Source organism: Heterodontus francisci, chromosome X (assembly GCF_036365525.1).
Source record: "Heterodontus francisci isolate sHetFra1 chromosome X, sHetFra1.hap1, whole genome shotgun sequence".
Taxonomy (NCBI): Eukaryota; Metazoa; Chordata; class Chondrichthyes; order Heterodontiformes; family Heterodontidae; genus Heterodontus; species Heterodontus francisci.
In genome coordinates, this window is record NC_090421.1 from 17,541,560 (window position 1) to 17,566,528 (window position 24,969).

The window sequence follows — 24,969 nt, forward strand, 5'->3', positions numbered from 1 at the left end:
GGTACTGACCGAATGATCATTACATTTTTTGGAAGCCCTGCTACTTGTGTATAGCTTCAGTGCTCTGTTATGCTGCTGCTACTACTGGTTGTTCTTTAGCAAGCAATACACCATGAGGCGCTTTATGCATCTAACCACAACTGATTTCCTAATGCTACTGATATCCCAGTGGCAGCCTGGAGTGACCTGGAGTTTTCAGGGCGACCGTGATCTTCACAGTCGCTGGCTGCGCAGTGCATGTGGAGGACAGGCTGAAGGTCTAGTTGCAGCATACAGTACAACTCAAGTGCAGCCTCCATAAGCTGGAGGTAGGACCACCTCGGTCTATGCTTTGTGGTGTGGATGGTGGTGTTGCAGATGAATGCAGTCCTGTTTTTCTCTTTCCAAATGCTTTTTTATGGACTGCCCATCAAAGCAGTCAGTTATACTACATATCGCTGCTTCTTTTTTTTTTCTTTTGGGCCTCCTTATCTCGAGAGACAATGGATAAGCGCCTGGAGGTGGTCAGTGGTTTGTGAAGCAGTGCCTGGAGTGGCTATAAAGGCCAATTTTAGAGTGACAGGCTCTTCCACAGGTGCTGCAGAGAAATTTGTTTTTCGGGGCTGTTACACAGTTGGCTCTCCCCTTGCGCCTCTGTCTTTTTTCCTGCCAACTACTAAGTCTCTTTGACTCGCCACATTTTAGCCCTGTCTTTATGGCTGCCCGCCAGCTCTGGCGATCGCTGGCAACTGACTCCCACGACTTGTGATCAATGTCACACGACTTCATGTCGCGTTTGCAGACGTCTTTAAAGCGGAGACATGGACGGCCGATGGGTCTGATACCAGTGGCGAGCTCGCTGTACAATGTGTCTTTGGGGATCCTGCCATCTTCCATGCGGCTCACATGGCCAAGCCACCTCAAGCGCCGCTGACTCAGTAGTGTGTACAAGCTGGGGATGTTGGCCGCCTCGAGGACTTCTGTGTTGGAGATACGGTCCTGCCACCTGATGCCAAGTATTCTCCGGAGGCAGCGAAGATGGAATGAATTGAGACGTCGCTCTTGGCTGACATATGTTGTCCAGGCCTCGCTGCCATAGAGCAAGGTACTGAGGACACAGGCCTGATACACTCGGACTTTTGTGTTCCGTGTCAGTGCGCCATTTTCCCACACTCTCTTGGCCAGTCTGGGCATAGCAGTGGAAGCCTTACTCATGCGCTTGTTGATTTCTGCATCTAGAGACAGGTTACTGGTGATAGTTGAGCCTCGGTAGGTGAACTCTTGAACCACTTCCAGAGCGTGGTCGCCAGTATTAATGGATGGAGCATTTCTGACGTCCTGCCCCATGATGTTCGTTTTCTTGAGGCTGATGGTTAGGCCAAATTCATTGCAGGCAGCCGCAAACCTGTCGATGAGACTCTGCAGGCACTCTTCAGTGTGAGATGTTAAAGCAGCATCGTCAGCAAAGAGGAGTTCCCTGAGGAGGACTTTCCGTACTTTGGACTTCGCTCTTAGACGGGCAAGGTTGAACAACCTGCCCCCTGATCTTGTGTGGAGGAAAATTCCTTCTTCAGAGGACTTGAACGCATGTGAAAGCAGCAGGGAGAAGAAAATCCCAAAAAGTGTGGGTGCGAGAACACAGCCCTGTTTCACGCCACTCAGGATAGGAAAGGGCTCTGATGAGGAGCCATATACATATCGCTGCTTGCACTAGGTATAAGTGTATAAATATGGACATGCCACTCAAGATCACAAGATTGCTTTGTATCTTGATGAGGGCACTTCCAGTCACTTCTTCCAGAATACTATTCCTACTGTTGCAACATTATTGCTGAAGAATGGGGCCCTTTCCTTCTTTATGGGGCATTTCCTCTTGAAAGCAATAGACTGTTCTAGGCACAAGGGAGGCTTGACTTGGAAGGAAGAAGGTGTCATGGAAGGGGAAGGATAGAAAATGATAGTTAACTTAAGAAAGAATGGTGTGAATGAAATAATGAAGGGGCATTGTAGGAGGAGAGCACTTAGCTGCAATTTGGAAGAGGGTATAAATCGAACTCCCGCATTCTGCCTCTTCTTTCCCCAAAGAACAAAAATACAGGAAAATTCATTGTGCCTGGCTCCCAGACTGGAGGGATGGGGAGGGTGAGGGCAGGAAGATGTCAGCATCAAGAAAACAAAACAAAAAACACCATAATCGCTGAGAAATAAGCATTCGCGACTTCTTGTAAAGTGGCTGCTGCACCCTTTAAGTCCACGCCCGTTTCTTCCTGGCACCTTGCAATGCTGGGTGGCCATCCCATAGTGGCATGTTTGGCACTGAGCATAATTCGGACAGAAATGACAGAAAAATGGGGTGTTTGATGTCAGCATGTCATTACTGCCTCATTTAAATATGCCCGCCCATTTTATTTGTTCTTGATTCACATATTGGGTACTGTAAGCATCCAGTTGCCTACTTCATTAAAAAAAATCTCTTTATATGGAGCAAAGTAAACTTCACAAAATATGCTTATAAACTTGCCTGGTCTTTTTCATAACAAAAGTAAATAATACGTGTTAGTATAGAGGCCTGTCCTTTTGAAATATATTTTTATTTATTTAGAGATACAGCACTGAAACAGGCCCTTCGGCCCACTGAGTCTGTGCTGACCAACAACCACCCATTTATACTAACCTTACATTAATCCCAAATTCCCTACCACATTCCCACCATTCTCCTACCATCTACCTACACTAGTGGCAATTTACAATGGCCAATTTACCTATAGCAAGTCTTTGGCTGTGGGAGGAAACCGGAGCACCCGGCAGAAACCCACATGGTCACAGGGAGAACTTGCAAACTCCGCACAGGCAGTACCCACAACCGAACATGGGTCGCTGTGGAGGAACTGTGGGGCTGTGGAACTGTGGAACGTGGAACTGTGAGGCTGCGGTACTAGCCACTGTGCCACCCTGCATGTGTCTACTCAGGTTGCTAGCCAGCTGTACACTGCCTGCACAATAGGCTAGAAAGTAATTTTCTGTTTACACGCTGGAGGTGAGGAACCTCACCCACTGGCAGCATATCAGAAAATCATGGGTGTGCTGCCCTCCATATCCTGATGTGCGTTGCCAGTGGCCAGGTTCCTTACCTCCAGCATGTAAACAGAAAATTAACCCTTAGATGCTGACCGAATGATCATTACATTTTTTGGGTCAGTCACTTATTGACACTCAGGCATGTCTTCCGGAAACTTAAAAATATCATTTTCTGCCCTGGGTTGCTATGGTAGGTGATCCAAACTACCTTTCTGTTTGCATAGAGATAGAGCACAATGTGTGCAGATGTAAAATGTCATAACAACATAGCGAGTACAAAGAATTACCGCCTCATAGCAAAACCTCCTCACCTGCAAGCTCATCAGAACATTCAGCAAGTCATTCATTCCCGTCAACGTGTCCACAGACTGGAAAACAGCGACCAACAAGGTGGGAGTGATTGCGATTGTCCGCGTGAAGACCACACGGGTAAAGCGAGACCATTTGAGGTTCAAGAAACCCTGGAAAGGAGAAACAAAAGACGATGTTCAAAATCTCTCCAGTTGGCTTACCTCAGGCAGGACAATAAAAACAGGCAGGGTTGCTTTGAAGTGCCGATTTATTTTTGAAAAATTGTAGATCTGGGATTTATAAAGGATTTGTAGAAATTCTAGATTTCTGAACTGAGTATCCAATCGGCCGATGATACCTCACAGTTTACCAATATTGCCAAAATTAAATGGTGTTCCAATCTCCTGAACAATTGTTCCGCTTGTGAGCTTCACTTTTGAAGTGTAGTCACTGTTGCAATGTCGGAAATGCAGCAGCCAATTTGTGCACAGCAAGCTCCCAAAAACAGCAATGAGATATTGACCAGGTAATCTATTTTTGTGATGTTGATTGAGGGATAAATAATGGCCAGAACACCGGGAGAACTCCGCTGGTCTTCAAAACAGTACTATGGGATCTTTTACGTCCAACTGAGAGGGCTGACAGGGCATTGGTCTAACGCCTCATCCAAAAGGCTGCACCTCTGACAGTACAACACTCCCTCAGTAGTAACACTAGAGTGCCAGCCGAGATTTTTGTGCTCAAGTCCCTGGGGTGGGACTTGAAGCCAGGAGGTGGGGGTTAGAGGAAAATAATTGACAGACACAGTGAGGACCTCTCCTGTTATGTGGAGATAAACTGGCACTGAAAGCCTTCAGCTGCCCCAGAGGATGAGGAGCTTTTTTGGGGCAACAAAGGCAAAAAAAAAAGCAAGAAATCTTAACACAGGAAGAAACAAACTGCAATTCAAAATAAACCCAGAAATGCTGGTTAGCATCAGACAAACAGAAGACAGATTCACGTCAGTTGGACTTGTTAGAATTGTTAACCTGTCTTTCATTTTTCGGTGGCAACTGCCCAACTGTATTTCCTGAATTTGCACAAGATAAATATACATAAGGAGGTCCCGTTGGCCCATGTGAGTTTATCTGCCCAAAAATAAACCCTGCAGTCTGCCAATCTATCACAGGATCCAATTTGAGTGACAAATGATTTCACCTCTGTTACTTTGGCCTATTCCAGTGTTTTTCCAACTTATTCACTACAAAATTTGCCTTTAACTAGTTTGATCCTATGCCCTTGTCCCACTGTTATGCTTTATATTGAGGCAATGATCTGGATTAATCCTACCTATCCTGTTTATAACTTGTTCATGGTTTCTTTCAGTCACCTCCTTCCAGGGTGAATAGCCCAGGTCTCTCAAGTCTTTCTGCATAACTGAGACCCCTGAGACTGGGGATCAGCCTCACAGCTCTTCTCGATACTGTCTCCAGCCTTTAAATGACTCCCTTATGTCTGACTGACCAGAGCTGGACACAGTGCTCAAGGTGGGTCTGACCAGAACTGGACACAGTGTTCAAGGTGGGTCTGACCAGAACTGGACACAGTGCTCAAGGTGGGTCTGACCAGAACTGGACACAGTGTTCAAGGTGGGTCTGACCAGAACTGGACACAGTGCTCAAGGTGGGTCTGACCAGAACTGGACACAGTGCTCAAGGTGAGCCTGACCAGAACTGGACATAGTGCTCAAGGTGGGTCTGACCAGAACTGGACACAGTGCTCAAGGTGGGTCTGACCAGAACTGGACACAGTGCTCAAGGTGGGGCTGACCAGAACTGGACCCAGTGCTCAAGGTGGGTCTGACCAGAACTGGATCCAGTGCTCAAGGTGGGTTTGACCAGAACTGGACACAGTGTTCAAGGTGGGTTTGACCAGAACTGGACACAGTGCTCAAGGTGGGTCTGACCAGAACTGGACACAGTGCTCATTTGGGGCTGACCAGAACTGGACACAGTGCTCAAGGTGGGTCTGACCAGAACTGGACACAGTGCTCAAGGTGGGGCTGACCAGAACTGGACCCAGTGCTCAAGGTGGGTTTGACCAGAACTGGACACAGTGGTCAAAGTCGGTCTGACCAGAACTGGACACAGTGCTCAAGGTGGGTTTGACCAGAACTGGACACAATGCTCAAGAGGGTCTGACCAGAACTGGACACAGTGTTCAAGGTGGGTCTGACCAGAACGGGACACAGTGCTCAAGGTGGGTCCGACCAGAACTGGACACAGTGCTCAAGGTGGGTCTGACCAGAACTGGACCCAGTGCTCAAGGTGGGTCTGACCAGAACTGGACGCAGTGGTCGAAGTCGGTCTGACCAGAACTGGACACAGTGCTCAAGGTGGGTTTGACCAGAACTGGACACAGTGGTCAAAGTCGGTCTGACCAGAACTGGACACAATGCTCAAGAGGGTCTGACCAGAACAGGACACAGTGCTCAAGGTGTGTCTGACCAGAACTGGACACAGTGGTCGAAGTCAGTCTGACCAGAACTGGACACCATACTCAAGAGGGTCTGACCAGAACGGGATTCAGTGCTCAAGGTGGGTCTGACCAGAACTGGACATAATGGGCGAAACCGGTCTGACTAGTGCCCTGCACAGTTTCAGCTGGAATTTTACTCCATAATGTGGCGATGCCACATTGGATTTGGTACTGGGTAATGAACCCGGCCAGGTGTTAGATTTAGATGTAGGTGAGCACTTTGGTGATAGTGATCACAATTCAGTTAGGTTTACCTTAGCGATGGGCAGGGACAGGTATATACCGCAGGGCAAGAATTATAGCTGGGGGAAAGGAAATTATGATGCGATTAGGCAAGATTTAGGATGCGTAGGATGGGGAAGGAAACTGCAGGGGATGGGCACAATCGAAATGTGGAGCTTATTCAAGGAGCAGCTACTGCGTGTCCTTGATAAGTATGTACCTGTCAGCCAGGGAGGAAGTTGTCGAGCGAGGGAGCCGTGGTTTACTAAAGAAGTTGAAGCGCTTGTCAAGAGGAAGAAGAAGGCTTATGTTCGGATGAGACGTGAAGGCTCAGTTAGGGCGCTTGAGAGTTACAAGCTAGCCAGGAAGGATCTAAAGGGAGAGCTAAGAAGAGCAAGGAGAGGACACGAGAAGTCATTGGCGAATAGGATCAAGGAAAACCCTAAGGCTTTCTATAGGTATATCAGGAATAAAAGAATGACTAGAGTTAGATTAGGGCCAATCAAGGATAGTAGTGGGAAGTTGTGTGTGGAATCAGAGGAGATAGAGGAAGCGTTAAATGAATATTTTTCGTCAGTATTTACAGTAGAGAAAGAAAATGTTGTCGAGGAGAATACTGAGATTCAGACTACTAGGCTAGATGGGAATGAGGTTCACAAGGAGGAAGTGTTAGCAATTTTGGAAAGTGTGAAAATAGACAAGTCCCCTGGGCCAGATGGGATTTATCCTAGGATTCTCTGGGAAGCCAGGGAGGAGATTGCAGAGCCTTTGTCCTTGATCTTTATGTCGTCATTGCCGACAGGAATAGTGCCGGAAGACTGGAGGATAGCAAATGTTGTCCCCTTGTTCAAGAAGGGGAGTAGAGACAGCCCTGGTAATTATAGACCTGTGAGCCTTACTTCGGTTGTGGGTAAGATGTTGGAAAAGGTTATAAGAGACAGGATTTATAATCATCTTGAAAAGAATAAGTTCATTAGCGATAGTCAGCACGGTTTTGTGAAAGGTAGGTCGTGCCTCACAAACCTTATTGAGTTTTTCGAGAAGGTGACCAAACAGGTGGATGAGGGTAAAGCAGTGGATGTGGTGTATATGGATTTCAGTAAGGCGTTTGATCAGGTTCCCCACGGTAGGCTATTGCAGAAAATACGGAAGTATGGGGTTGAAGGTGATTTAGAGCTTTGGATCAGAAATTGGCTAGCTGAAAGAAGACAGAGGGTGGTGGTTGATGGCAAATGTTCATCCTGGAGTTTAGTTACTAGTGGTGTACCGCAAGGATCTGTTTTGGGGCCATTGCTGTTTGTCATTTTTATAAATGACCTGGAAGAGGGTGTAGAAGGGTGGGTTAGTAAATTTGCAGATGACACTAAGGTCGGTGGAGTTGTGGATAGTGCCGAAGGATGTTGTAGGGTACAGAGAGACATAAATAGGCTGCAGAGCTGGGCTGAGAGATGGCAAATGGAGTTTAATGCAGAAAAGTGTGAGGTGATTCACTTTGGAAGGAGTAACAGGAATGCAGAGTACTGGGCTAATGGGAAGATTCTTGGTAGTGTAGATGAACAGAGAGATCTTGGTGTCCAAGTACATAAATCCCTGAAAGTTGCTACCCAGGTTAATAGGGCTGTTAAGAAGGCATATGGTGTGTTAGCTTTTATTAGTAGGGGGATTGAGTTTCGGAGCCACGAGGTCATGCTGCAACTGTACAAAACTCTGGTGAGGCCGCACCTGGAGTATTGCGTGCAGTTCTGGTCACCGCACTATCGGAAGGATGTGGAAGCTTTGGAAAGGGTGCAGAGGAGATTTACTAGGATGTTGCCTGGTATGGAGGGAAGGTCTTACGAGGAAAGGCTGAGGGACTTGAGGTTGTTTTCGTTGGAGAGAAGGAGGAGGAGAGGTGACTTAATAGAGACATATAAGATAATCAGAGGGTTAGATAGGGTGGATAGTGAGAGTCTTTTTCCTCGGATGGTGATGGCAAACATGAGGGGACATAGCTTTAAGTTGAGGGGTGATAGATATAGGACAGATGTCAGAGGTAGTTTCTTTACTCAGAGAGTAGTAGGGGCGTGGAACGCCCTGCCTGCAACAGTAGTAGACTCGCCAACTTTAAGGGCATTTAAGTGGTCATTGGATAGATATATGGATGAAAATGGAATAGTGTAGGTCAGATGGTTTCACAGGTCGGCGCAACATTGAGGGCCGAAGGGCCTGTACTGCGCTGTAATATTCTAATTCTAATAGTTCAGTATTCCAATCTGTTTTCATTTTTAGGAATCAAAACCAAAGATTACCTCCATGACGAACTGTCCTGTATATGTCCCTGACATGGTTGAACTCTGACCTGCAGCCAGGATGCCAATGGCCCAGATGTAGAGAGCAGCAGCACCAAAGTAGCAGCCCAACACAACGCCCTTAGAGAAAGACAACAGGAGGGTTATCGTAAGCAAGTGCAGCCAAGTTGTCACTGACTGAAATCTTGGTGCTTTCTGGAATTAAGTGGGTACAGTACTGTACTGGTTATGTTACTGGACTAATAATCCAGAGAACGTGAGTTTAATTTCCACCATTACAATTTGAGAATTTGAATTCAGTTTTAACAACCTCGAAATAAAAAGCTAGCATGAAGCTTTCAGACTGTTGTTCAGAACTCAACTGGTTCACTAATGTTCTTTCGGGAAGGAAATCTGCAGTCCTTACCCAGTCTATCCTATATGTGACTCCAGTCTCACACACACCAATACAGATGACACTTAACGGCTCTCTGATGTGGCCTAGCAAATCTTTCAGCTGTATCAAACTGCTATAGTGGTTTAAGCAGAAGGCCACTCCCACGGTAACTTCAGTAGATTGTTGCGGGGTTGGGGGGGGTCACCCATTTATACACATGCAGATCTATACAGTCCTGAAAAAACTCAAAGTTCAGGAATGATGTGTTCTTTCTTTTCTTTTCTTTTTTTTTAAGACCCATAAAGACATGTAAAGACCCGTAAATATGCACTAAAACCAGTAAAGATTCATAAAACTCTGTGTAAACCAGTAAAGACTCATAAAGGCCAGTAAAGATGGTGTAGACCCATAAAGATCCATACAGTAGAGGAGCTGTTGCACTTCTGGTTGTATAATACATGCCATCAAATAGTTGGGAGGAGATAGAGGGGCAAATTTACAGGCAAATTACTGAAATATGCAAGAACTATAGAGCAGTGATAATGAGGGACATCAATTATCTTAATATAAACTGGGTAAAGGACAAAGAGGGGGAGGAATTCCTGAAATATATATAACAGAACTTTCTTGCTCAGTGTGTTTCCAGCCTACTGAGGAAGGAATCAGTGCTGGATCTAGTTCAAGGGAATGAAATAGGGCAAGTGGAGTATGTTTCAGTGGGAGAGAATTTGGGGAACAGCGATCATAATATCAACTACTTTAGAAAAGTTAGGAAAAGAACAAGGTACAATCAAACATAAAAATACTTAACTGGAGGAGGGCTAACTTCAGTGAGTTGAAAAGGGATCTGGCCCAGGTGGATTGGAATCAAATATTCACAGGTAAAGCAGTAAATGAATAGTGGGAGGCCTTCAAAGAGGAGATCGTTCAGGTGCAGACAGATTTCCCTGAGGGGGAAAGGAAGGAAGCTAGAGCTCTCTGGATGAGTAAAAATATAGTGATTAAAATGAAACAGAAAAAGGAGGCTCATGACAATTGTAAGGTCTGTAATATAGTAGAGAATCAAGCTGAAGACAGAAAGTACAGAGGAGATCCAAAAAAGGGAATGAGGGGCAAAGAGAGAGATTGAGAATAGATTAGCGACTAACATAAAATGGAATTCAAAACTCTTTTATAAACACATAAACAGTAAAAGGATAGTCAAATAATGAGTGGGCATCTTAGGAACCAAAAAGGAGATCTTCTTGTAGAGACAGAGGGCATGGCTGAGGTACTAAATGAATACTTTGCATCTGTCTTCACTAGAGAAGAGGATGCTGATAATGTAGCAGTGAAGGAGAAGGTAGTAGTGATATTGGATTGCATAAAAATAGTTAAAGAGGATGTACTTAAAAGATTGGCAGCATTCAAAAGTAGGAAAGTCACTCAGTCTGGATGGGATGCACCCTGGGTTACTGAGGGAAGTAAGGGTGGAAATTGAGGAGGCTCTGGCCACAAACTTCCAATCCTCCTTGGATATGGGGGTGAGGCCAAAGGATTAAACGATTACAAATGTCACATCCCTGTTTAATATGAGGAAAGGGATAAACCCGGCAATTACAGGCCAGTCTGGATAACACGGTGGTGGGGAAACTTTAGAAACAATAATCCAGGACAAAATTAATTGGCATTTGGAATACTATGGACTAATAAATGAAAGACAGCATCAATTTATTAAAGGCCAATCATGTTTGACTAACTTGATCGTGTTCTTTAATGAAGTAGCGGAGGGGGTTGATGAGGGTCGTGCGCTTGATGTTGTGTATATGGACTTTCAAAAGGCGTCTGATAAAGTGCCAAACAATAGATGTGTCAGAAAAATCGAAGCCCATGGGATTCAAGGGATGGTGGCAGCATGGATACAAAATTGGCTAAGGGACAGAACACAGAAAGTAGTGGTGAATGACTGTTTTTCTGACTGGAGGGACATATACAGTGATGTTCACCAACGGTCAATATTAAGACCACTGCTCATTTTGATATATATTAATGATCTGAACTTGGGTATAGGAGGTGTAATTTCAAAGTTTGCCGAAGATACAAAATTCTGAAATGTAGTAAATAGTGAGGAGGATGATAACAGACTTCAGGAGGACATAATCAGACTGGTGAAATGGGAAGACACATGTCAGATAAAGTTTAACGGAGCAAAGTGTGAAGTGATGCATTTTGGTAGGAAGAATGAGGAGAGGCAATATAAACTAAAGGTTATGATTCTAAAGGAAGTGCAGGAACAGAGAGATCTGGGGGTATATGCACACAAATCTTTGAACGTAGCAGAACAAGTTGAGAAGACTGTTAAAAAAGCATATGGAATCCTGGGCTTTATTCCTAGAGGAATAGAGTACAAAACCGATGAAATTATGGTAAACCTTTATAAAACACTCCCTGCTGGAGTATTCTGTTCAATACTGGGCACCACACTTCAGGAAGGATGTCTTGGAGTGGGTGCAGAAGAGATTTACTAGAATGGTCTAGAGATGAGGGACTTCAGTTCATGTGGAGAGACTGGAGAAGCGGAGGTTGTTCTCCTGAGAGCAGAGAAGTGTAAGAGGAGATTCAACAGAGATGTTGATTTTGATAGAGTAAATTTTACTTAATTCGTTCATAGGATGTGGGTGTCGCTGGCATGTCCAGCATTTATTTTCCATCCTTAATTGTCCTGAGAAGGTGTTTGTTAACTGACTTCTTGAACTGCTGCAGTCCTTGAGATGTAGGTACACTCACAGTGTTGTTAGGAAGGGAGTTCCAGGATTTTGACCCAGCGACAGTGAAGGAATGGCGATATATTTCCAAGTCAGGATGGCGTGTGGCTTGGAGGGGAATTTGCAGGTGATGGTGTTCCCATGGATTTGCTGCCCTTGTCCTTCTAGGTGGTAGAGGTCACAGGTTTGAAAGGTGCTGTCGAAGGAGCCTTGGCGAACTTCTGCAGTGCATCTTGTAGATAGTATACACCGCTGCAACTGTGTCAGTGGTAGAGGGAGTGACTATTTAAGATGGTGGATGGGGTGCCAATCAAGTGGGCTGCTTTGTCCTGGATGTTGTCGAGCTTCTTGAGTGTTGTTGGAGCTGCACCCATCCAGGCAAGTGGAGAGTATTCCATCACACTCCTCACTTGTGCCTGTAGATGGTGGACAGGCACTGCGGAGACAGGAGGTGAGTTACTCGCCGCAGAATTCCCAGCTTCTAACTTTTTCTTGTAGCTACAGTATTTATATGGCTGGTCCAGTTCAGTTTCTGGTCAATGGTGCCTCCCAGGATGTTGATGGTTGGTGATTCAGTGATAGTAATGCCATTGAATGTCATGGGGAGATGCGGAAATGTTACTTGCCACTTATCAGCCCAAGCCTGAGTGTTGTCCAGGTCTTACTGCATGTGGGCACAGTATCTGAGGAGTCACAAATGGTGCTGAACATTGTATAATCATCAGCGAACATCCCCACTTCTGACCTTATGATTGAAAAAAGGTCATTGATGAAGCAGCTGAAGATGGTTGGGCCAAGGACACTACTCTGAGGAACTCCTGCAGTGATGTCCTGGAGATGAGATGATTGGCCTGCAAAACCATAATCAACTTTTGGAATGCATGGCCCCTTGAACTTTTGCACAGCCGCGCATGCACGATAACAAAGAGGCCGGCTTGTGTGCGGCCTGCGCGGGAACTCCTGAGTTAGAAGGATCTTCCTTTGTGCTAGGTATGACTCCAGCCAGTGGGGAGTTTTTCCCCTGATTCCCTTTGACTTCAATTTTTTGGAGGCTCCTTGTTGCCACACTCGGTCAAATATTGCCTTGATGTCAAGGGCAGTCACTCTCACCTCACCTCTGGAATTCAGCTGTTTCGTCCCTGTTTGGACAGAGGCTGTCATGAGTTCTGGAGCCGAGTGACCCTGGCGGAACCCAAACTGATTGGTGAGCAAGTTATTGCTGAGTAAGTGCCGCTTGATAGCACTGTCAGTGGCCCCCTCCATCACTTTGCGGATGATCGAGAGTAGACAGATGGTGCGGCAATTGGCCAAATTGGATTTGTCCTGCTTTTTTATGAGCAGGACATACCTGGGCAATTTTCCACATTGCTGGGTAGATGCCAGTGTGGTAGCTGTACTGGAACTTGGCTAGAGGCGTGGCCAGTTCTGGGAAACAAGTCTTCAGTACTACAGCCGGAATGTTGTCAGGGCCCATAGCCTTTGCTGTATCCACTGCCTTCAGCCATTTCTTGATATCACGTGGAGTGAATTGAATTGGCTGAAGACTGGAGCTGTAATGCTGGGAACCTCAGAAGGAGGCCGAGATGGATCATCAACTCAGCACTTGTGGCTGAAGATTGTTGCAAATGCTTTAGCCATATCTTTCGCACTTATGTGCTGGGCTCCCCCATCATTGAGGATGGGGATATTTGTGAAGCATCTTCCTCCAGTTAGTTGTTTAATTGTCCACCACCATTCACGACTGGATGTGGCAGGACTGCAGAGCTTAGATCTGATCCATTGATTGTGGGATTGGTTAGCTCTGTCTATCACATTCTGCTTACGCTGTTTGACATGCAAGTAGTCCTGTGTTGTAGCTTCACCAGGTTGACACCTCATTTTGAGGTATGTCTTGTGCTGCTCCTGGCAGGCCCTCCTGCACTCCTCATTGAACCAGGGTTGATGGTAATGGTAGAGTGGGGGATATGGCAGGCCATGAGCTTACAGATTGTGGTTGAGTACAATTCTGCTGCTGCTGATGGTCCACAGCACCTCATGGATGCCCAGTTTTGAGTTGCTAGACCTGTTTGAAATCTATCCCATTGAGCACGGTGGTAGTGCTACACAACATGATGGAGGGTATCCTCAATGTGAAGATGAGACTTTGTCTCCACAAGGTATGTGCAGTGGTCACTCCTACCAATACTGTCATGGACATATGCATCTGCGACAGGCAGATTGGTGAGGACGAGGTCAAGTATGTTTTCCCCCCTTGTTGGTTCCCTCACCACCTGCCGCAGACCCAATCTAGCAGCTATGTCGTTCAGGAATCAGCCAGCTCGGTCAGTAGTGGTGCTACCGAGCCACTCTTGGTGATGGACATTGAAGTCATGGTTTCTGGAACTATTCATATATATAAAATCATGCCTGTGCTATTAATCTTCTTTTAACTTCTTTTAATATGAGCCAATGCAATCCATCTGGACTCAGAGTTTTATCCCCTCTCAGAAACTGAACTGGAGTAGCCATATAAATACTGTGGCTACAAGATCAGGTTAAAGGCTAGGAATCCTGCGGTGAGTAATTCATCTCCCCAAAGCCTGTCCACTATCTACAAGGCACAAGTCAGGAGTGTGATGGAATACTCTCCACTTGCCTGGATGGGTGCAGCTCCAACAACACTCAAGGAGCTCGACACCATCCAGGACAAAGCAGCCCACTTGATTGGCACCCCGTCCACAAATATTCACTCCCTCCACCACTGACGCACAGTGGCAGCAGTGTGTACCATCTACAAGATGCACTGCAGAAATGCACCAAGTCTCCTTAGACAGCACCTTCCAAACCTGTGACCTCTACCAACTAGAAGGACAAGGGCAGATGCATGGGAACACCACCACCTGCAAGTTCCCCTCCAAGCCAGACACCATCCTGACTTGGAACTATATCGCCGTTCCTTCACTGTCGCTGGGTCAAAATCCTGGAACTCCCTGTGGATGTACTTACCCGACATGGACTGCAGCGGTTCAAGAAGGCGCCACCTTCTCAAGGGCTATTAGGGATGGGCGATAAATGTTGTCCTAGACAGTGATGCGCACATCCCATGAATGAATAAAAAAAATTCCTACATAGAAAATAGGAGATAGAACAAGCTCAGGGAGCATTTAGCTTAAGATAGGTGGTAAGAAAGATAATGGAATCCTTCAACAAAAATGAAACAGGAAAACCTCTAGAGACTGATAACATAATAGAGTAGTCAGCAGAGATTCCAAATGAGGTCAAGGAATAGAGCCGTCCAGGTTCATAAAGATATGTCGAGAACTGTAAAGATTTAAAGACCCATCAAGATCCATGTAGACCCATAAAGACTGTAAAGACCCACGTAGACCCGTAAAGACCCACGTAGACCCATAAAGACTGTGAAGACCCACAAAGACGCACGTAGACCCGTAAAGACCCACGTAGACACATTAAGTCTGCAAAGACCTGCAAAGACCCACGTAGACCGGTAAAGATTAGATTTTTTAGATTAGAGATACAGCACTGAAACAGGCCCTTCGGCCCACCGAGTCTGTGCCGAACATCAACATCATTTATACTAATCCTACACTAATCCCATATTCCTACCAAACATCCCCACCAGTCCCTATATTTCCCTACCACCTACCTATACTAGTGACAATTTATAATGGCCAATTTACCTATCAACCTGCAAGTCTTTTGGCTTGTGGGAGGAAACCGGAGCACCCGGAGAAAACCCACGCAGACACAGGGAGAACTTGCAAACTCCACACAGACAGTACCCGGAATCGAACCCGGGTCCCTGGAGCTGTGAGGCTGCGGTGCTAACCACTGCGCTACTGTGCCGCCCTTGAGTAAAGACCCAAGTAGACCCGTAAAGACCCACGTAGACCTGTAAAGACCCATGTAGACCCGTAAAGAGCCACATAGACCCGAAAAGACCCACATAGACCCATAAAGACCCAGGTAGACCCATAAAGACTGTAACGACCCGCAAAGACCCACATAGACCCGTAAAGACCCAGGTAGACCCGGAAAAACCCACGTAGACCCATCAAGATCCATGTAGACCCACAAAGACTGCAAAGACCCGTCAAGACCCACATAGACCCGTAATGATCCATGTAGAACCGTAAAGACTGTAAAGACCCACGTGGACCCGTAAAGACCCATGTATACCCGCAAAGACCCAGGTAGACCCGTAAAGACTGTAAAGACCTGTAAAGACCCACGTAGACCCGTAAAGACCCAGGTTGCCCCGTAAAGACCCATGTAGACCCGTAAAGACCCATGTATACCCGCAAAGACCCATGTAGACCTGTAAAGTCCCACGCAGACCTGTAAAGACCTGTAAAGACCCGTAAAGACCCATGTAGACCCACGTAGACTCGTAAAGACTGTAAAGACCTGTAAAGACGCACATAGACTCGTAAAGACCCACATAGACCCGTAAAGTCTGTAAAGACCTGTAAAGACCTACGTAGACCCATATAGGCTGTAAAGACCTGTAAAGAACCACGTAGACTTGTAAAGACCCACGTAGACCCGTAAAGACCCACGTAACGTAGACCCGTAAAGACCCATGTAGACCCGTAAAGAGCCACATAGACCCATATAGACTGTAAAGACCCACGTAGACCCGTAAAGACCCATGTAGACCCGTAAAGTCCCACGCAGACCCGTAAAGACCTGTAAAGACGCACATAGACCCGTAAAGACTGTAAAGACCCGTAAAGTCCCACGTAGACTTGTAAAGACCCACGTAACGTAGACCCGTAAAGACCCACGCGACCCGTAAAGTCCCACATAGACCTATAAAGTCCCATGTAGACCCATAAAGACCCACATAGACCCGTAAAGACCCATGTAGACTCGTAAAGACCCACATAGACCCGTAAAGACCCATGCAGACCCTTAAAGACCCACGTAGACCCATAAAGACCCACACAGACCCATACAGACTGTAAAGACCTGTAAAGACACACGTAGACTCGTAAAGACTGTAAAGACCTACATAGACCTGTAAAGACCCATGCAGAACTGTAAAGACCCACATAGACCCGTAAAGACGGTAAAGACTTGTAAAGACCCACGTAGACCCGTAAAGACTCATGTAGACCCGTAAAGACCCACGTAGACCCATAAAGACTGTAAAGACCTGTAAAGACCCATGGAGACCCATAAAGACCCACGTAGACTCATAAAGACCCAAGTAGACCCGTAAAGACTCACGTAGACCCATAAAGACTGTAAAGACCTGTAAAGACCCATGGAGACCCATAAAGACCCACGTAGACTCATAAAGACCCAAGTAGACCCGTAAAGACCCACGTAGACCCGTAAAGACCCAGGTTGTCCTGTAAAGACCCATGTAGACCCATAAAGACCCATAAAGACCCACGTAGACCCGTAAAGACCCATAAAGTCCCTGTAGACCCGTAAAGACCCACGTAGACCCGTAAAGACCCACGTAGACCCATAAAGACTGTAAAGACCTGTAAAGACCCATGGAGACCCATAAAGACCCACGTAGACTCATAAAGACCCAAGTAGACCCGTAAAGACCCACGTAGACCCGTAAAGACCCAGGTTGTCCTGTAAAGACCCATGTAGACCCATAAAGACCCATAAAGACCCACGTAGACCCGTAAAGACCCATAAAGTCCCTGTAGACCCGTAAAGACCCACGTAGACCCGTAAAGACCCACGTAGACCCATAAAGTCCCATGTAGACCCGTAAAGACCCAGGTTGACCTGTAAAGACCCAGGTTGACCTGTAAAGACCCATGCAGACCCATAAAGTCCCACGTAGACCCATAAAGTCCCATGTAGACCCATAAAGACCCACGTAGACCCGGAAAGACCCAAATATTCCCGTAAAGAGCCACATAGACCCATAAAGACTGTAAAGACCCAGGTAGAACCGTAAAGACCCACGTAGACCCATACACACCCACGCAGACCCGTAAAGAGCCACATAGATCCATAAAGTCCCATGTAGACCCGTAAAGACCCACGTAGACCCGTAAAGACCCAGGTTGACCTGTAAAGACCCAGGTTGACCTGTAAAGACCCATGTAGACCCATAAAGACCCACGTAGACCCGTAAAGACCCACGTAGTCCCATAAAGAGCCACATAGACCCATAAAGACTGTAAAGACCCAGGTAGAACCGTAAAGACCCACGTAGACCCGTACACACCCACGTAGACCCGTAAAGAGCCACATAGACCCATAAAGACTGTAAAGACCCACGTAGACCCGTAAAGACCCATGTAGACCCGTAAAGTCCCACGCAGACCCGTAAAGACCTGTAAAGACGCACAAAGACCCGTAAAGACCCACATAGACCCGTAAAGACCCATGTAGACCCATTAAGACCCACGTAGACTCATAAAGACTGTAAAGACCTGTAAAGACGCACATAGACCCGTAAAGACCCACATAGACCCGTAAAGTCTGTAAAGACCCACGTAGACCCGTAAAGACCCATGTAGACCCGTAAAGTCCCACGCAGACCCGTAAAGACCTGTAAAGACGCACAAAGACCCGTAAAGACCCACATAGACCCGTAAAGACCCATGTAGACCCATTAAGACCCACGTAGACTCATAAAGACTGTAAAGACCTGTAAAGACGCACATAGACCCGTAAAGACCCACATAGACCCATAAAGACTGTAAAGACCCACATAGACCCGTAAAGACCCATGTAGACCCATTAAGACCCACGTAGACTCATAAAGACTGTAAAGACCTGTAAAGACGCACATAGACCCGTAAAGACCCACATAGACCCGTAAAGTCTGTAAAGACCCGTAAAGTCCCACGTAGACCCATATAGGCTGTAAAGACCCGTAAAGAACCTCGTAGACTTGTAAAGACCCACGTAGACCCGTAAAGACCCACCTAACATAGACCCGTAAAGACCCATGTAGACCCGTAAAGACCCACATAGACACGTAAAGACCCACGCAGACCCTTAAAGTCCCACATAGACCTATAAAGACCCATGCAGACCCTTAAAGACCCACGTAGACCCATAAAGACCCATGTATACCCGTAAAGACCCACGCAGACTGGAAAGACCTGTAAAGACACATGTAGTCCCGTAAAGACCCACGTAGACTCGTAAAGACTGTAAAGACCTACATAGACCCGTAAAGACCCACGTAGACCCGTAAAGACCTACATAGACCCGTAAAGACCCACGTAGACCCGTAAAGACCTACGTAGACCCGTAAAGACCCACGTAGACCCGTAAAGACCCACGTAGACCCGTAAAGACTGTAAAGACTTGTAAAGACCCACATAGACCTGTAAAGACCCACATAGACCCGTAAAGACCCATGTAGACCCATTAAGACCCACGTAGACTCATAAAGACTGTAAAGACCTGTAAAGACGCACATAGACCCGTAAAGACCCACATAGACCCGTAAAGTCTGTAAAGACCCGTAAAGTCCCACGTAGACCCATATAGGCTGTAAAGACCCGTAAAGAACCTCGTAGACTTGTAAAGACCCACGTAGACCCGTAAAGACCCACCTAACATAGACCTGTAAAGACCCATGTAGACCCGTAAAGACCCACATAGACACGTAAAGACCCACGCAGACCCTTAAAGTCCCACATAGACCTATAAAGTCCCATGTAGACCCATGAAGACCCACGTAGACCCGTAAAGACCCATGTAGACCCGTAAAGACCCACATAGACCCGTAAAGACCCATGCAGACCCTTAAAGACCCACGTAGACCCATAAAGACCCATGTATACCCGTAAAGACCCACGCAGACTGGAAAGACCTGTAAAGACACATGTAGTCCCGTAAAGACCCACGTAGACTCGTAAAGACTGTAAAGACCTACATAGACCCGTAAAGACCCACGTAGACCCGTAAAGACCTACATAGACCCGTAAAGACCCACGTAGACCCGTAAAGACCTACGTAGACCCGTAAAGACCCACGTAGACCCGTAAAGACCCACGTAGACCCGTAAAGACTGTAAAGACTTGTAAAGACCCACATAGACCTGTAAAGACCCATGTAGACCCATTAAGACCCACGTAGACTCATAAAGACTGTAAAGACCTGTAAAGACGCACATAGACCCGTAAAGACCCACATAGACCCGTAAAGTCTGTAAAGACCCGTAAAGTCCCACGTAGACCCATATAGGCTGTAAAGACCCGTAAAGAACCTCGTAGACTTGTAAAGACCCACGTAGACCCGTAAAGACCCACCTAACATAGACCTGTAAAGACCCATGTAGACCCGTAAAGACCCACATAGACACGTAAAGACCCACGCAGACCCTTAAAGTCCCACATAGACCTATAAAGTCCCATGTAGACCCATGAAGACCCACGTAGACCCGTAAAGACCCATGTAGACCCGTAAAGACCCACATAGACCCGTAAAGACCCATGCAGACCCTTAAAGACCCACGTAGACCCATAAAGACCCATGTATACCCGTAAAGACCCACGCAGACTGGAAAGACCTGTAAAGACACATGTAGTCCCGTAAAGACCCACGTAGACTCGTAAAGACTGTAAAGACCTACATAGACCCGTAAAGACCCACGTAGACCCGTAAAGACCTACATAGACCCGTAAAGACCCACGTAGACCCGTAAAGACCTACGTAGACCCGTAAAGACCCACGTAGACCCGTAAAGACTGTAAAGACCCACATAGACCTGTAAAGACCCACATAGACCCGTAAAGACCCATGTAGACCCGTTAAGACCCACGTAGACTCGTAAAGACCTGTAAAGACGCACATAGACCCGTAAAGACCCACATAGACCCGTAAAGTCCCACCTAACGTAGACCCGTAAAGACCCATGTAGACCCGTAAAGACCCACGTAGACACGTAAAGACCCACGCAGACCCTTAAAGTCCCACATAGACCTATAAAGTCCCATGTAGACCCATGAAGACCCACGTAGACCCGTAAAGACCCATGTAGACCCGTAAAGGCCCACATAGACCCGTAAAGACCCATGCAGACCCGTAAAGACCCATGTATACCCGCAAAGACCCATGTAGACCCGTAAAGTCCCACGCAGACCCGTAAAGACCTGTAAAGACGCACAAAGACCCGTAAAGACCCACATAGACCCGTAAAGACCCATGTAGACCCATTAAGACCCACGTAGACTCGTAAAGACTGTAAAGACCTGTAAAGACGCACATAGAGCCGTAAAGTCTGTAAAGACCCGTAAAGTCCCACGTAGACCCATATAGGCTGTAAAGACCCGTAAAGAACCACGTAGACTTGTAAAGACCCACGTAGACCCGTAAAGACCCACGTAACGTAGACCCGTAAAGACCCACGTCGACCTGTAAAGTCCCACGTAGACCTATAAAGTCCCATGTAGACCCATGAAGACCCACGTAGACCCATAAAGACCCATGTAGACCCGTAAAGACCCACATAGACCCGTAAAGACCCATGTAAACCCTTAAAGACCCACGTAGACCCATAAAGACCCATTTATACCCGTAAAGACCCACGCAGACTGGAAAGACCTGTAAAGACACACGTAGTCCCGTAAAGACTGCAAAGACCCACATAGACCCGTAAAGACCCATGTAGACCCGTAAAGACTGGAAAGACCCATAAAGACCCACGTAAACCAGTAGAGACCCAGGTAGACCCATAAAGACAGTAACGACCCATAAAGACCCACATAAACCAGTAGAGACCCAGGTAGACCCATAAAGACAGTAAAGACCCATTTGGACTGTAAAGATCCGTAAAGACTCATGTAGATGTATAAAGACCCTGGTAGACCCATAAAGACTGTAAAGACCCATAAAGACTGTAAAGATCCGTAAAGGCCCATGTAGATGCTTAGAGACTGTAATAACTCATAAATGCCCATGTAGACTTCGTAGTTCTGTAAAGACCTGTAAAAAGCTGTAAAGACCCATGTAGATCCATAAAGACTATAAAGAACCTTCACAACTGTAAAGACAAATAAAGACTGTAAATACTCATGTAGACCGTAAAGACCCATTTAGTCCCAGAAAGACTGTAAAGACCTGTAAAGACTGTAAAGATCCATGTAGAGCCATAAAGCCCTTTGTAGACCCATGAAGATTGTAAAGACCCGTGTAAACCCATAAAGACTGTAATGACCTGTACAGAGCTGTAAGGACATGTAAAAACTGGTAGACTTGTGAAGACCCATAAGGACCCATAGATTTGTAAGATCCATAATGCCTTGTAAAGACCTGTAAAAACTTGTGCAGACTCACCATTGCAGTGCATTGTGTCTGCAATGTGTACCATCTACAAAATGCACTGCAGACCCTCAACAAGGGTTCTTTGACAACACCCTCCAAACTCACAACCTCTACCACCTGGAAGGGCAAAGGCAGCAGGTGCTTGGGAACACAACCACCTCCAACATCCCCTCCAAGTCACCCACCATGCTGACTTGGAATTATTTCGCTGTTCCTTTACTGTTGCTGGGTCAAAACCTGGAACTCCCTCCCTTACAAGACTGTTGGATTACCTACCCCACATGGACTGCAGCGGTTCAAAAAGGTGGTTCAGCACCACTACCTTCTCAAGGGCGGTTAGTGATGGGCAATAAATGCTGGCCTAACCAGCAACAACCACATCCCATGAATGAATAAATAACAAAACTCCTGAAAACTTATAAAGACCTGTAAAGGCTTGCAAACAGTAGTAAAGATCTCTAAAGACTTGTAAATACCCATAAGTATTTGTAATGACCCTAAAGACCTTCAAAGACTCATTGAGACCCATTTATACTTGTAAAGACTTGCAAAGATCCATAAAGACTCATAAAGATCAGCAAAGAGCTGTAAAGATGCGTACAGATGTGTAAACAGAAGAATATAAGAAATAGGAGAAGGATTAGACCCTATAGCCCCTTGAGGCTGTTCTGCCATTCAATACAATCATGACTGATCTTCTCCCTCAACTCCACTTTCCTGCCTGTTTTCCACATCCCTTGATTCTCTGAAAGAACAAAATTCTGTCTCTCAACCTTTAATATACTCAATGACTGAGCATTCACTACCCTCTGGGGTAGAGAATTCTAAAGATTCCCAACCCTTTGAGTGAAGAAATTTCTCCTCATCTCAGTCCTAAATGATCGATCCCTTATCCTGAAATTGTGTCCCTGTGTTCTAGATTCCCCAGCCAGGGGAAACAACCTCTCAGTATCTACCCTGTCAAACCCCTTCAGAATCTTGTGTGTTTCAACGAGATCACCTCTCGTTCTTCTAAACTCCACAGAGTATAGGCCCAATTTACTCAGCCTCTCATCATAGGAACCAATCTAGTGAACCTTTGCTGTACTGCCTGCAATGCAAGTATATCCTTCCTTAAACATGGAGACCAAAACTGCACACAGTATTCCAGGTGTGGTCTCACCAAAGACCTCTTTAATTGCAGTAACATTTACTTACTCTTATGCTCCAATCCCCTTGCTGCAAAGGCTAACACAATTCTTGCCTTCATAACTGCTTATTGTACCTGCATGTTGACTTTTTGTGATTTATGTACAAGGACATCCAAATCCCTCTGAATACCAACATTTACTAATCTCTCACCTTTTAAAAAACTATTCTGCTTTTCTATTCTTCCTACCAAAGTGGATAATTTCCCATTTCCCCACATTATACTCCATCTGCCACCTTGTTGCCCAATCACTTAATCAGTCTTTATCTCTTTGCAGCCTCTTTATGTGCTCACTGCTTACTTTCCCATCTAGCTCTATATTGTAGGCTAATTTGGATACAAATCACTTGGTCCCTTCATCTAAGTCATTGATATAGATTGTAAGTAGCTGAAGTCCAAGCACTGATCCTAGTTACAACCTGCCAACCGGAAAATTACTCTTTGTTTTCTGTCCGTTAACCAATCCTCAATCTATGCTAATATATTACTGCAGTCTAATGAGCCCTAATCTTATGTAGCAACCACTTGTGTGCCACCTTATCGAATGCCTTCTGAAAATCTGAATATACTACATCCACTGGTTCCCCTTTGTTTACTCCACTAGTTACACCTTCAAAAAGCTCAAATAGATTTGTCAAACATTCTTACCCATTCATAAATCTGTTTTGACTCTGCCTAATCATATTATGATTTTCTAAGAGCCCTGTTGCCATGTCCCTAATAATAGACAAATAAAGACCTTTCAAGACCTGTAAAATGTTGTATACACCCATAAAGACTCATAATGACCTGTACAGACCCAGAAAGGATCATTCGCACTCAAAAACCTGGAACAACCTATAAAACTGGTAAAGGCTCATAAAAACGCGATCACACATGTAACCTGTTTACTCCCGTACACTTACCCCTTTGTAAATATCAACATTGAGAGTGTTGTTATTGATTGGGAAGAGATCGGAATGTGGACTACTGCTGTTCGCACATACTTCGTGCTACAAAAGAAAAAATGGTGTCAGATACATTTCCAGACTGCAGCAAGTAGAAGCTTTTCACTTTAAAATCATGGCACATTCCTGCAACGCTTTTGATGTCACTGGTATTCCAAACCTCTACCATCCTTTGCATGAAGAAATGTTTTCTAATTTCAATCCTGAAAGGCCTGGCTCTATTTTTTTCACCATGCCCTCGAGTCCTAGCCTCCCCAACTAGTGGAAATAGTTTTTCCCAATCCAGCCTATCCATTCCCCGCAATATCTTGAAAACTTCAATCAAATCACCCTTTAACCTTCTAAATTCAAGGGAATACAATCCTAGTTTGTTTAATCTCTCCTTGTAATTTAACCCTTGGAGTTCAGGCATCATTCTAGTAAAACTACGCTGCCCTCCCTCCAAAGCCAATATACCCTTCCCAAGGTGTGGTGCTCAGAACTGTTCCCTGTGCTCCAGGTGTAGTCTGACCAGGGCTTTATATAGCTGAAGCCCCCTTGTATTCTAGTCTTCTAAATATAAAGGCCAGCATTTCATTAGCCTTTTTGATTATTTTCTGTACCTGTTCATGACATTTCTTTTTATTCTTTCACGGGATGTGGGCAGCGCTGGCTAGGCCAGCATTTATTGCCCATCCCTAATTGCCTTCTTGAACTGCTGCAGTACATGTGGTGTAGGGATATCCACAGTGATGTTAGGAAGGGAATTCCAGGATTTTGACCCAGAGGCAATGAAGAAACGGCGATATAGTTCGATGTCAGGATAGTGTGTGGTTTGGAAGGGAACTTTCAGGTGGTGGTGTTCCCATGCATCCGTTTGCCCTTGTCCTTCTATGTGGTAGAGGTTGTGGGTTTGGAAGATGCTGTCGAAGGAGCCTTAGTGAGTTGTTGCAGTGCATCTTGTAGATGGTACACACTGCTGCTACTGTGTGTCGGCGGTGGAGGGATTGAATGTTGAAGGTGGTGGATGGGGTGCCAAGCAAGCAGGCAGCTTTGTCCTGGATGCTTTTGAGCTTCTTGAGTGTTTTTGGAGCTGCAC

General features: G+C 45.8%; 1 protein-coding gene across 10 annotated transcripts in view; it reads right to left on the reverse strand.

The window, feature by feature from the left end:
* LOC137358729 (natural resistance-associated macrophage protein 2-like) overlaps positions 1-24,969 on the reverse strand; it is a 260,788-nt gene that overhangs the window by 100,215 nt on the left and 135,604 nt on the right. For all 10 annotated transcript variants that reach the window (XM_068024993.1, XM_068024998.1, XM_068024995.1 and 7 more), the window contains 3 exons: positions 23,850-23,936; positions 8,376-8,495; positions 3,369-3,518 (listed from right to left, as the gene is read on the reverse strand). In XM_068024993.1, the coding sequence (XP_067881094.1) occupies positions 3,369-3,518; positions 8,376-8,495; positions 23,850-23,936 (357 nt within the window). The remainder of the gene's footprint in view (positions 1-3,368; positions 3,519-8,375; positions 8,496-23,849; positions 23,937-24,969) is intronic.